The sequence below is a fragment of the Mesoplodon densirostris genome, chromosome 18, assembly GCF_025265405.1.
Source record: "Mesoplodon densirostris isolate mMesDen1 chromosome 18, mMesDen1 primary haplotype, whole genome shotgun sequence".
Classification (NCBI taxonomy): domain Eukaryota; kingdom Metazoa; phylum Chordata; class Mammalia; order Artiodactyla; family Ziphiidae; genus Mesoplodon; species Mesoplodon densirostris.
This window is the reverse complement of record NC_082678.1, coordinates 18,794,473-18,807,341: the sequence shown is the minus strand read 5'-3', so window position 1 is coordinate 18,807,341 and position 12,869 is coordinate 18,794,473. Positions and strand designations below refer to the sequence as shown.

General features: G+C 53.2%; 3 protein-coding genes across 3 annotated transcripts in view; 2 read left to right on the top strand and 1 right to left on the bottom strand.

Moving 5' to 3' along the window:
* Positions 1 to 12,869, bottom strand: part of RECQL5 (RecQ like helicase 5) — a 31,772-nt gene that overhangs the window by 11,999 nt on the left and 6,904 nt on the right. The window contains exon 8 of the mRNA XM_060080951.1: positions 10,782 to 10,861. Coding sequence (XP_059936934.1) covers positions 10,782 to 10,861 — 80 coding nt within the window. The remainder of the gene's footprint in view (positions 1 to 10,781; positions 10,862 to 12,869) is intronic.
* SMIM5 (small integral membrane protein 5) lies at positions 665 to 1,345 on the top strand. Its single transcript, XM_060080520.1, has 2 exons — positions 665 to 791; positions 1,236 to 1,345. The coding sequence occupies exons 1-2, from the start codon at positions 665 to 667 to the stop codon at positions 1,343 to 1,345; spliced, it is 237 nt and encodes a 78-aa protein (XP_059936503.1).
* On the top strand, positions 8,014 to 8,193 carry SMIM6 (small integral membrane protein 6). Its single transcript, XM_060080422.1, has one exon. The coding sequence runs from the start codon at positions 8,014 to 8,016 to the stop codon at positions 8,191 to 8,193; it is 180 nt and encodes a 59-aa protein (XP_059936405.1).

Below are 12,869 nucleotides of genomic sequence, written 5' to 3'. Positions count from 1 at the left end.
GGTGTCACCTCCACCTTCTCACAGGAAGACACCGTCTGAGTAAAGAAATGGGGCTGGTGGGAGAGGTGGGGGGCCCCAGGGGGGCTCAGACCACTGCCCCCAGTCAGCTCTCAACCACGGCCGACCCCGGCCAGAAGCCCCCATGAGCCGGCTCTCGGAGGAAGCCGACCCTTCTGTCCCCACATATGATGAAAAGCAAGGGTGCCAGGCTGGCATCCTGGAGCCCCGTCTCCCCACCAGGGAGGCACTCAGGGGCCGCCAGGGGAGCCATGCCCATCCGAGGCACCCTGGCAGCACCTAGGAGTGGTGTCTAAGACAAAGGGGTGTGCACTCCCCTTCACGGTCAGCAACCGTGGCTGACCTCGGCCGGCTGGCAGAGCCCTCCTGCGGCAGAGCCTCAGGCTCACTGTCATCCCCAGCTTCCCTCGCCCGGGCAGTGCCAGCTAGGTGGGGGCTGAGGGCCACAGAGGAGAGCTAAGCAAGGGGCCCTGCCGGCTCCCTGAGCTGTGAGCCACCAGGGCTGTGAGGGGTGAGACCTGACAAACCCGTTCTGCAGGCTGGGGTAGGTGAGAGGACAGATTCTCTGGAGGCAGCTCCGTGGGGACTCCAGGTCCTCTCCCTGCTCTGCAGCTCAGGAGGAACCCCGGCAGGGACCCGGCACAGCATGGCAGCCTCCAACCTTGCACTGGAGATGCGCTCCATAGGGGAGAGGCTGCTGCACAAGCTGCAGAGGCTGCCCCAGGCCGAGCCCGTGGAGATCGTGGCCTTCTCGGTCCTTGTCATTTTCACAGGTAAGCTGTGGCTCCCAGAGTCTCCTCAGCGCCCATGGCTCTTCCTGGCATCCAGGAGAGACGAGACCATGGTACCAGCCATGGGGCTGGCAGAGGTGGCTGGGTGGTCCCCCAGACAGAGGAGGAGAAGCAGATGTCCCCTGGGGGGAGCCAGGGGATCCCCCTAATCCTGACATGCTGCTCTAGGAAACGGGTGTGCTGGGCACCAGGGCCCAGAGGTACCTCCGGCACCCTAACCCACAGATGGAGGGAGCAAAGCTCTGGGGGCCGGCATGGGGACAGTCACACCTCTTCCCACTCTTGGGTATTTCTGACCACTAAGCCAGGGCTTTGGTGAGGGTCCTCCAGGCCCCCAGAGGGGCCTCTTTGGAAGTATGGTGGGCATTCTTTTCCTCCTCGCCTCTGAGTTTCCGGCGCTCTCTGCTCTCTCCCCCAACCCCCCAGCCACCGTGCTCCTGCTGCTGCTGACGGCCATCGGCTACTGCTGCTCTCGGTGCTGCCACCCTAAGCGGGGAGGCAGGAGGGCCCTGGTGGGACCCATGACCCCACCGTGAGGGCCAGGGTGACGGCCGAGGAGGAGCCAGAGAGGCGACTGCCAAAGCCATGACCCAGGGAGTCAGCCTGGCCCTGCAGCCCTCATCCCTCAAGACAAAGATCCACGGGCCCAGCCCTGGCCTAGCCCAGGAACCCAGACACTGACTGAGAGCTGGAGCCTCGTCAAGGAAACAAGGGCTGTTCCGGCCACAAAACTCTCACCTGACAGTGCACACGGGGTGCCGAGGAGGAGCTGACTGTTTCTAAGACAGAAAACCACCGGGGGTCCTGGGCCCACCTGCGCCTTCTAACAAAACACAGAAGTGGGGTCCCCACACCTGGAGAACAGCCCGCACATGTGGGGAGCTGGCTCAAGGCTCCCACGCCAAAGAGGAGCAGGCCAATCGGAGAGGGGCTTTGCGCAGTAGCTCTTGAGTCCCGAGCTCCCCCCAGAGTGCAGACACGTCTGTGTTCCATTCCAGAATTTGCCTGTTTCTTTCCCAGTAAAAGCTTTCTGGTTATGTGTTTCTGTGGTGCCAGACTCCCTGGGCTGGGTTATGTGCATCAGGTGGGCAGCGTGCCAGAATTCCAGGAACATGGCCAGTGACCGTCCCTTCCAGGCCTCTGCTCTCCCTGTGCTCTCGGAAGCTGGAAAAACATGCAGGCAGGAATGCCAGGCGAAAGGGAAGGCTGCGGAACCAGGGGAGGGCTGCAGCGCCGTTCCTGAGCACCAGCTGCTAACAAGCTCCGCCCTCCCAGACGCCTGCTCGGCAGTGGAGGGGGCTGCGTCTGCCCCAGGCAGGTGCTGGGCTCAGGAATGCCACGCCACAGTCACCACTGCCATTAACTGCAGCCTGCACACCCCGGTCCTACCAGGCTCAGGCCACTGGGTCTTCCCAAACTTCTGCAATAAGAGAGGTGAGGCCCCTACTATTGTCCATAACGTGCATCCTGACCACTCCGTCCTTTCCCCAATGTGTGCTGGACTGTCTGCGTTCAAATCCTCACCCTCCCACCCCCGCCAGCTACGAAACGGAGGTCAGTGACTCAACCTCTTCAAGCCATGTTTCCTCCCCTGTGAAATGGGGCTAATCCTGGTCCCCACCTCCTGGGCTAAGCCCGTGAGGATAAACCGAGATGACCTTGGCACAGTGCTGGGCATATCCTAAGACCTCCACTGATATGAAGCATCGTTATCTGCCCCTCTAAATAGGGGGCCAAGCCAGAGCAATGTGGACTCATTTTAAAGACTGGGCCTGCTGACATGCAACACTGCCTGGCCTCTTTCCCTTCAGTTTACTTTCTCTCCCACAGAACTTTCCAGGTAGAGCTACAAAGCCAGGAACGAGGGCAGGGGAGGCAGAGGCTCACGTGGTACCCGCCCCCCCCAACCCCGACACACACACACACACAACCCTGGTCCGCCGGGGCCATAAAGAAGTCTGCGTTTTTTATACGCCTCTGTCACCTTGGCCTATGCAGCCCATGCTCTGCCTACCTTGAGGCAAAGCTCCATCTACTCAGAAAACAGGGATTGGAGAGGGGATGCCAACCCCTGCCACTCCCCTGCGGCCCCACCATCTCCAGCTGACAGGCAGGCAGGAGAAGCTCTCTGGTTGGTTTCACTTCCTGGTGTCCAGGAACTTCCCTGACTGGTTTGGTTTGGGTTGAAGACCCAGAGAGGAGTGCTTCCATAGAAAATAAAAGAAATTCAAGAATCTGTCTGTACTCTCTACCACCCCCACCACACCACAAAAGAATGGGACTCGGGGGCTTCCCTGGTGGCGCAGTGGTTGAGAGTCCACCTGCCGATGCAGGGGACACGGGTTCGTGCCCTGGTCCGGGAGGATCCCACATGCCGTGGAGCGGCTGGGCCTGTGAGCCATGGCCGCTGAGCCTGAGCGTCCGGAGCCTGTGCTCCGCAATGGGAGAGGCCACAGCAGTGAGAGGCCCGCGTACCGCAAAAAAAAAAAAGAATGGGACTCGGAAAAATAATAACCATAATAATACTTGCAACAATGGTGAGGATAAAGATAGTTAAAATTCACTGAGGACTCATCCCCGCTCAGGCAGTGTCTTAGCATTTTGATGCAGATAAATTCATTTAGTCATCACGACAACCTCAATGCCAAATGTACCATTATTATCCCCATTTTAAAGATGAGGAAATAGGTAACTTCCCTAAATTTGACCAGCTGAAAAGTGGCAGAGCCAGTCTCTGGGCACCCCCCACCTGGCTCCAGAGCCCCTGCTCACCACACCCGGGTCCCAGGCCTCCAGCTGTAGTATTGATAAGGCTCTCATTCCATTATCCACCACCTACAATACCAACCCTAGATCCCAAACAGCCGCACCCCAAACTCTTCTCAAAGTAACCTCCCTATAAGTGGGTGTGCCCTAAGAGTTAAGAGCTGGGGTGGGGCCCAGCTATGTCTCCCTCCCAGAAGAAAAACAGAGGGAGGGTGGGAGGATGTGAAGCCCTGCCCTTTCCAGGCCCAGCACCAACAGCTGGAGGGTCCCCAGGAAGCCCTCAGTTCAGGAGATGCTCCAACGGTGCAGCAGCCTGATCCTCGTGTGACTTTTCCTTAAGTGAGTTACATCAGCATCAAGAACATCCTTCCTCAGTGTGGGTGAGGCTGAGCCTCTTTTCTAGAAAAGATTCAGGCTCCCTGGTTCGGCTGCCAAGAAGTCGGCAGACCTGGGCACCAACAGGTTGACAGGAGGTTCATTCACGTTCTCCTCCTCCAGGCCAGGCAGTACTTAACTGCTGACTCCAAATAAGATTCTGTCCCTCCCCTTGGAGAGCTTACGGGGGCACGCTGAGCCCCGCCACCAATGGCTCCCCTGAAGCTGTCACGCCAGGTCCCAGGCAGGCTCCAACCCCACTCGGCTCAACCAACCAGATCTGCTCCAGCACAAGAGCAGCCTGATGTACTCTGGCTGGTCCTCTGGGGAAGATGGGCATGGAGAGGAGGCAGCAATTCCCCCATCATGGCAAAGAATAAAGAGGTACAGCAAGGCAGGTAGTGACCATGGAAGGGGCGGCCATCAGGCCGTCTGAGCCCCCGATAACATCTGGCTGACTCTGGCCGCCACACCTCTCTGTTCCCACCGCCATGCCACCCTGGACCAAGCTGCCAGCAGCGCCTGCCTGCGGTCACTGCCGCAGCGTCCCAGCCGGTCTCGGGGCCGATCTCCCCGGCCTCTTCATGCCTTCCCCGCCCGTGGCCTCTGCTCCACCACTGACCACGACTGTGGTCTCTCGGTCCCTCACAAGGGTTTCACTCTACACTTCAGATCTGTGCAGTTTACTGTCCATATGTTACGCCTTATTAGAAACTACAGTAAAGCCACCGGTGCAAGAATCTTATTAGCAAAACTTGGCAGAGCAGACAAAACAGTTTTCTCTTGTTTTCCCAAACATTAACATTGAAAGCAATCTACAGATAACAATCTTCAAGACGACATATTTGCTTGTGGGTAATAACAAATTGCAGACCATAAAAAACTGAGGACAGGGTGTTCCTGGCCTAGTGGTTAGGATTCTGGGCTTCCACTGCCATGGCCCGGGTTCAATCCCTGGTCAGGGAACTGAGATCCCTCAAGCCGCACGGCAATAACAAGATAATAATTTAAAAAATAAAAGTTAAAAAAAAAAAACTGAAGACAAATTAATTTTGTCCTTAGGAAAAGTCTCCTCGCTCTCCTTGGGAACCAACCGGCTGCCTACCCTGGAACACTGTCTCCTCATTCTAACTCCTACGTCGGCTTCCCATCTCAACTTCAACATCGCTCCTCCCGGGGGAGTCCTCTCAGGCCCCAGGCCAGGCTATGCCATGGGCACCAACAGCATTCTCTACCTCTTCCCATCACATCATTCCCTTCGTGGTGGTTATTTCAGAAGGATTTTCCGATCAGGGCCAGCAGTTAATTGAAAAAGTCAATTAAAGCAACGTTTGTGTACCCGAGACATACGTTCTCTACACCTCTCATTTGAAATGGAAACATACAGATGCACATTCCTTGGTCAATCTTTTTGATGCAGGGCCGAGGTCTTTTCTCCAAGTGTGGGTTTGCTGACCAGAGTTCCTGAATTGTCTATTTGCTAATTTTGATTTCTTTAAGGCAGAATAAGAACTTGAAGACATCTGCAAGGAAACCTGAGTGTGAAATACTTCTGCATTTTTAGGAAATGTTTACAGTTGTCTTGTCCACATCTAATTTTGACAGGAACAGCTTGGTCCAAACCCCAAAGCAGTAACTTCTTAGCTGTGTGACCTTGGGTAAGTTACTTAACCTCTCTGTGCCTGTTCCCCAGTTGTAAAACTGGGGTTTCAGCTATTATCATTACGTCATTTTTATGTAATGGTAAGTGCAATTATGTAATTACAAGTACAAATGCCACAAAACAGGTTTGGGAACAAGCAGCTGACGCTTAATAAGCATCCAACTAAGCTAATGGAGCGGAAGTCCGAGGGTGTGCTGAGACCAGCCTGCTGGCTCTGAGCATTCAGCAGGCCAAGGGCATTAGTCAGAGTGTTTTACAGAAGGAAATGAGAAGCGGCAGGTAAGCCAAGGTCAATTAAGCCAGGATAGTTAAGAAGGACTTCAAGGAACTTGCCCACCATCTCCTCCAGCCCTGGCTGCAGGTCAGAATCACATGATGATGGCTTCCCTGGTGTCGCAGTGGTTAAGAATCCACCTGCCAATGCAGGGGACACACATTTGAGCCCTGGTCCGGGAAGATCCCACATGCCGTGGAGCAACTAAGCCCATGCACCGCAACTACTGAGCCTGAGCTCTAGAGCCTGCGAGCCACAACTACTAAGCCTGCCTATCACAATTGCTGAAGCCTGCGTGCCTAAAGCCCGCGCTCCACAACGACAAGCCACCGCAATGAGAAGGCCGCGCACCGCAACGAAGTGTAGCTCCCACTCGCCGCAACTAGAGAAAGCCCGCGCGCAGCAACAAAGACCCAACGCAGCCAAAAATTAAAATAATAAATTAAAAAAAAAAAGAAAACACTAAATTAAAAAAAAAAACCGGAGAATCACCCGACAAGCTTTACCAAGCACAGGGCTCTGACACGCCCAGAGGCTGATCTCTGTGCTGCCAGGTGGGGCCTGGGCACCGGCGTTCAGAAAAGCTCCCGGATGATTGGTAACAGGCAGGGTTGAGGAACGGTACCCTATAATGTAACCCCTGGGAGGGCAGGGCCTGCCTCTCTCGCTCACGACTGGACACGCAGCACCTGGTGCAGTTCTTGGCCACCATGGGCACTCGACTCTTTCAAGGTGGGAATGGCAGCCACCAGGTTCCACGAGCAGGGACACAGGCCCCAGTCCTGCTTCCCAGCTGCCCCATCACACCAGGGGGTGGGAACCCACACGAAGCAGCTGCGGCTGGGCCTAAGCGGCACACAAAGACACCAAGGGGGAAGCTGGGCCTCCACAGGAACCCAGGGCCTCAATGGTGATAAACACCCACATGCTGGTTCCAGGAGGTGCCAGCTGGAGCTGTGGTTAATCATTGACCCGGCGCCACAGGAAGTGAGAGGCCATGCGTGGCAGCCCCAGCCCTGGGGCCTCCCGAGCTCTGGGCAGGTCCTTCCAGGAGACGGGTCATCCGGGTTGAGAGGAGGGGCAGGACCCAGCCACAGGTGAGGTGGATGGGAGGCCTGGGGCAAGGGCCCCGGATCCAGTCTCTTCCCCCACCCACCCCAAGCCTGACCTCTCTCAGCCAGGACACCTCAACCCACGTGCCCTGAGCAGCCCCCCAAAACAGCATCACAAGAGGGCAGAATACGGCGGAGGGGGTAAGTGTGAAAGACTGAAAGAGAACGCGGTTGCTAGGCAATGGGCCCTAGCCCACCTTTGTTTGCTCTGGTGACAGCAAGCAGGTCTGGTCAGGGGCAGTCAGCAATGCAGCCACCTTTTCCTCCCAAGAGTTGCTTCTCTGAGTCCCAGTGCAGCTCTGGTCACCTGGCGGCTTCTTCAGCTCAGGCCCCCCAAAGCGTGGGGCCTGAAGGATTACCCTGATCCGCCTGCCCTCTCTTAGGACACAGGAGTATAAACAGCAGACCCAGGTAATGGATCCTTCCTTCTACTCCTTTACTCCCTTCAACTGGCTACAGACTCACAGTCTGCCCATCTCAGCTGTGTCTCAAGATTAGTTAGTCCTTCTGTTTTCACCTGCCTCTAAGGAAGCCTACAGAGGGCTCAGCTTGAGACCATCCACTCCTGCGCTCCTGTGCTGACCTCTCAAAATGCTTCCCAAATGTTTGGCAACCGAGGCAGGAAATGCAGGCAGGGTCTATAGCACTGCTTTTTAGATTCTGGCTGAGCAGTTCTCAGGGATGGGAGAGAAAGTCCTGCTCACAGCAGGACTGTTCAGGAAAGGACTGGAGAAGCCAGAGGCAGCCTCCAGGAAGAACTCAAGGGACCCCCCCCCCACCTTGGTGCCAGTCCCCACTTTTGCTTCTACGGAGGAAGAAAGCCCATTTGTTGCTTGCTGGAGGCATCAAGCCCAATGACCCACCATCCCTTCAATGCCCACTAGCTACAGAGGTGGTCGCCGTTCTCTGAGGTCGCACCAGAGGGTGAAGTTGGGGGCAGGGAATAACACCTGGGACAGGGCCTTGGAGAAGCCCCTGCACTCAGGGCCTCTGTCCCCACTTTTCCAGGTTCACATGGACAGACTACTAACAAAACACACCTGGAAGGATGAGTTCTGGCAGAACCCCTTGGACCAGGGGGGCCTGGTAGTGATCTGCTTGTTCATCATTACGGTCCTGTTTCTCATCTTGTTTGCTATTGTGTTTGGTTTACTCCCCCCACTCGATAGGGTCAACCAGCGTGAAGAGTCGTGACCTGACTTTCTGTGGGCCAAGAAGGGGGCCACTGTTATACACTCTCAAAACACCATGTACCTTTTCTCCAAAGCCCTTTAACAGTCTGGAATTTTACATTTTTCATGTGATTATCTGATAAGTGCCTGTCTTCCCCACTGGTCCAAGCAACAAAAAACAGGGGCTGGGTCTCTTTCTGTTCCCCATTGTACCCCCTTTTCTGATGTGCCCTCGCACAGAGTCAGTATCAATCAATATTTTCTGGTTGAATAAATGAATGAATGAACAAATGAGCAAATGAATGGATAAACAGAGGGATGCTGGGCTGTTGGCTCCCCCAGCCTGGAGACCCCAGGAGTTGACAGAGCCCAGTACAATCTAGGCCTAAACCAAAGCTGTTTTTCCCATCTCAGGGTCCAGAGGCCTCTAGGCTGGAGGAAGGTTGCTTTGAACCTCATTACTGTTCCTTTTTACACACAAAGGTAAATTTGGCCCTGTCATAAATAATCAAACGCATTTCATGGCCACGCTAGGAGAAAGTAGCTGCACGCAAAGAAGAGAGGAAGCCATCTGGACGCCCCACGCTGGCCTCATTCATGTGACCCAAGTGTCTTTTCTCTTGGTCCCAGAGATGCCCAGGTATCCCTCACAGGGTCCCCCAGCCCCCATGCACCCCAGACCCTACAACGCAGCCCTTGTAGAAATGTCTCCGCCTTTGCCAAAGCCACCAAGCAGGGCTGTCCCTCACTGCCAAGTGCCCTCCCTTTGCAAACAGCTGCTTCAATGTCAACCTCAAACCAGGCTATTCTTAGAAAAAGGGCAAGTATCTCGTGAGGAAGGGGCTTTGCCTTCGTGTTACATACCATTCATGCAATGAAGAAACATTCCTTTTTACTCAAAGAGCAATTTCAAATCCAGCCACACCAGCCATGTTCACTCCATCCCAGGGCCTGGAAGTCCTGGAATCTGACACCCTCATGTGTAGCAAATGAGATAGAAGAGATGAGGCTGCACACGGGGCAACAGGAGGCCCACTGATGCCCGGACCCCTGACACTCTAACAGGCCCCAGCTCTCTGGTATGAGACAGAAAGCAGAGGGCCCTGGGAGGGCCTGTCCTCTTGCCTGGAGAGTTGCTGCAGCCCAGCGGGATACGGCAGAGCTAAGCTTCCAGACAGCTCCACAGAGCCTCATACTCACCCAAAACAAGAATCCAGCCAGGGTTACTTCCAGCAGAGGGGACTCTGACAACTAGAAAAGACACTGAGCCCTTTCATGACAAGCACTTTACTCAAGGAACCAAAGAAGGCCTAATTTAGCAACTCACTATGTTAGTGCCTGAAAAGGGCTCTGGTTGCAATAGCTGTGGGCAAGGGTGCCAACCAACTCTGCTGGGCGTGGTCTTGCCACAGAGGCCAAATGAGACATGGCAGCTTGGAGAAGGGAATAACTTCAGCCTAGGAGCCACAGACTTGGTGAATAGGAGGGGGTGGGAATCAGAACACACGGCCCAAATAAGTGTCTCTCTGGTTTCCAGAAGAAAGTCCCAAACATCTGGTGGGCACTACCAGTACCATGCACCTAATCAACTCCATGCTTTAAGAATCCAGTCTTGCAAAAACCAAGATGGCATGTGTGTATGAAAATGTGCATATCACTGAAAATTGGGAAATGGGGGATTAGTGGCATCCATGAGGGATCTTAGTTCCCCGACTAGGGACTGAACCCCGGCCCTCGGCAGTGAAAGCACTGAGTCTTAACCACTGGACCGCCAGGGAACTCCCAACCACGACCTCTCTGGACACTGGTCTGTTCATCTCTTAAGTCTGAAGCAATCAATTCTGCCTCATCTACCTTACAGGGTTGTTCAACGAGATCTGACCAGTGAGAGCAGAAGAATCAAAGAGGTTTTTCGAGCAAAGGGCTACACAAATCCAAGTGCTCCCAGCTTGTCCAGAATGCTCTGGATGTCCCTCACACAGTGCGCCCACAGCTGCTCGTGCCCAGGGCTCTCCCTGCCACAATCTGCCTGTCGCTGAGCAGCTATCAGGCTCTTTCATGGCCCCCACTGCCAGCAGATGCAGATCAAATAGATAAGTGGGTTCCAAGTAGGCAGGCTGGCGTTATGTTAGAAAAGTTGATTTCTCTCCAAGCACATTACCGCCCCTGCCCTCCCAAGACATAAACTGGGCCACACGTCTCTGTTTGGGTCTGGGATGAGAGTGACTACTCCAGAAGTGAAGCCAGTGGTACAGCTCAGTGGCACGTGATGACCACAATGCCAATGGCTCAGAACTGGTCACACCTCTTGGAACTGAGTCACCCAGGGTGCCAGCCACTCCAGAAGTGGGTGGAGTGGGATGGGTGGATGACCACCCAAAATGCTCAGCGAATTCTCACAGTGCCAGAGTTTCTGGGGCCTTCCACAGAAAGGTGGGAGGGTACCAACTTCCATGCTTCCACAGGAAATATTCCCACACGATGGCTTTCAGCAGGCAGGGGTCCCTTGGTGGCCCAAGAACTGTCCTATGTTAGCTGGTTAACTAGCGGTGCTGGGAGAGGAAAAGATCTCACTAACACTTGTTTCCACACACAAGATAAGTCACTCACCCCAATTCTTCACAGAAGGCCACCAGGGCATCAAAGGCCAAGACAGCAGCTTTATCGGATGCCTTTTTCCCTCTCTTTTCCTGGAGACAAGAAACAACCATTCATTAAAAGTCTTACATAGTTGGACTACCCTGTAGCCCAACAAATGGTGAGAGAGGAAAATATCAAATGAAACTAATAAAGCCATTCACAAAACAGAGTCCCCACACCTGACCATGCATCAGAATCACCTGGGTAACTTTAAAAGACCTGAGGCCCAATTCAGCAAGACTACTGAATTGAACTTTTTGAACCTGGAGCTCCAGGGAGTTTATATTTTCAAAAAGCTGCTCAGGTGATCCTCAAGCAAAGGGCCCGGGGAATGGCATTTGGGAATCACCATATAATATGACCTAATTTAATAGGAGTTAAACACATACACGAGTGTGTGAAGGAACATACTAACCTCTGTATGTGTGGAAAGACATACACTAAATGTTGACAGTCATTACTTCTGAGTGTTGGGATTATACATTATTTGCCTTTTGGTACATGGCTATTGGTTAAATTTTCCTTTTTAAAAATTGTGAAGGGACTTCCCTGGCGGTCCAGTGGTTAAGACTTTGCCTTCCAATGCAGGGGTTGCATGTTCGATCCCTGGTCGGGGAGCTAAGATCCCACATGCCTCGCAACCAAAACAGCAAAACGTAAAACAGAAGCAATAGTGTAACAAATTCAATAAAGACTTTAAAAATGGTCCACATCAAAAAAAAATCTTTTAAAAAATTGTGAAAAAATTTAAAATACAGAAGAGCCAAGAAAATATAGCAGACACTAATACCCAAGACATTCTCTATTCTTTCTGCTTCTGGAAGTTGAATGGTTCCCATCTCCCGAACACACAAATACACATACTTCCTCTACTTCCGTTCTCCCAATACATTTATATCACGATTTCTTATTACATCACAATTTCCCTTAAGGTGATTCTTCAGAGCTAACTGCGTGATTATATTTTTACTATTTCCCATGATCACATATCCTTCGACAATGTTGTTTCTCCTGAAATTAACAGCTGACCTGTTTTTTCATTTCCTTAGATTTCAGTGCATCACGAATACCCCCCCAAATGTTCTGATGTAATGAAAAATTCACTTCGGGAAGGGGGGGCCAATGATGGCAAGGTCCACTTTTATCTTTGGAAACGTCCTTCCTGGTGCCTTCCGTCCCCGTGTTCAACCTGGGCCTCTGCTCTCCAGGCCTGGTGCACAGCTGAGACTACCCTTCACTCTCGTCCTAGGACACTCCCTTTGCCTCGCTCCTGGGTCAGGTCTCCATCTTCCTTTCCTAGTTGACTGCCTCTGCAGTGGAGAACATCCTTTAGAAGCTTCTCCAAAGGAGAAAGTTCCTTGAAATCGTCTGTCTGAAAATGTCTTTATCCTACTTTCACACTAACTGGTTGGCTGGGTAGGAAATTCTAGATTGGATGGTTTATTTAGCATTTGGAAGCACTGTTTCTCGTTTCCAGTATTACAATGGTGAAAACTGGTGCTCTTTGGACTCCCCGTCCTCCGTGTAACACCTCTCTGGAAGTTTTCTGGATCATCTCTTTTTTATTTATTTTTTATTAAAAAAAAATCTTTTTTCGCTGCATTGGGTCTTCATTGCTGTGCACAGGCTTTCTCAAGTTGCAGTGAGTGGGACCTACCCTTCACTGCAGTGCACAGGCTTTTCATTGCGGTGGCTTCTCTTGTTGCAGAGCACAGGCTCCAGGCACACGGGCTCAGTAGTTGTGGCACACGGGCTTAGTCGCTCTGCGGCATGTGGGATTTTCCCGGACCAGGGCTTGAACCTGTGTCCCCTGCATTGGCAGGTGGATTCTTTTTTTTTTTGCGGTACGCGGGCCTCTCACTGTTGTGGCCTCTCCCGTTGTGGAGCACAGGCTGCGGATGTGCAGGCTCAGCGGCCATGGCTCACGGGCCCAGCCCATGTGGGATCTTCCCGGACCGGGGCACGAACCCATGTCCCCTGCATCGGCAGGCGGACTCTCAACCACTGCGCCACCAGGGAAGCCCTTCCTGTTGATTTATAATGCCACCTATCATACAC

Coding starts and splice junctions, on each gene's coding strand:
- SMIM5 (XM_060080520.1), top strand. CDS start 665: ATGGCAGCCTCCAACCTTGCACTGGAGATGCGCTCCATAGGGGAGAGG. Junction 792..1,235: donor GGTCCTTGTCATTTTCACAG/GTAAGCTGTGGC, acceptor CCAACCCCCCAG/CCACCGTGCTCCTGCTGCTG.
- SMIM6 (XM_060080422.1), top strand. CDS start 8,014: ATGGACAGACTACTAACAAAACACACCTGGAAGGATGAGTTCTGGCAG.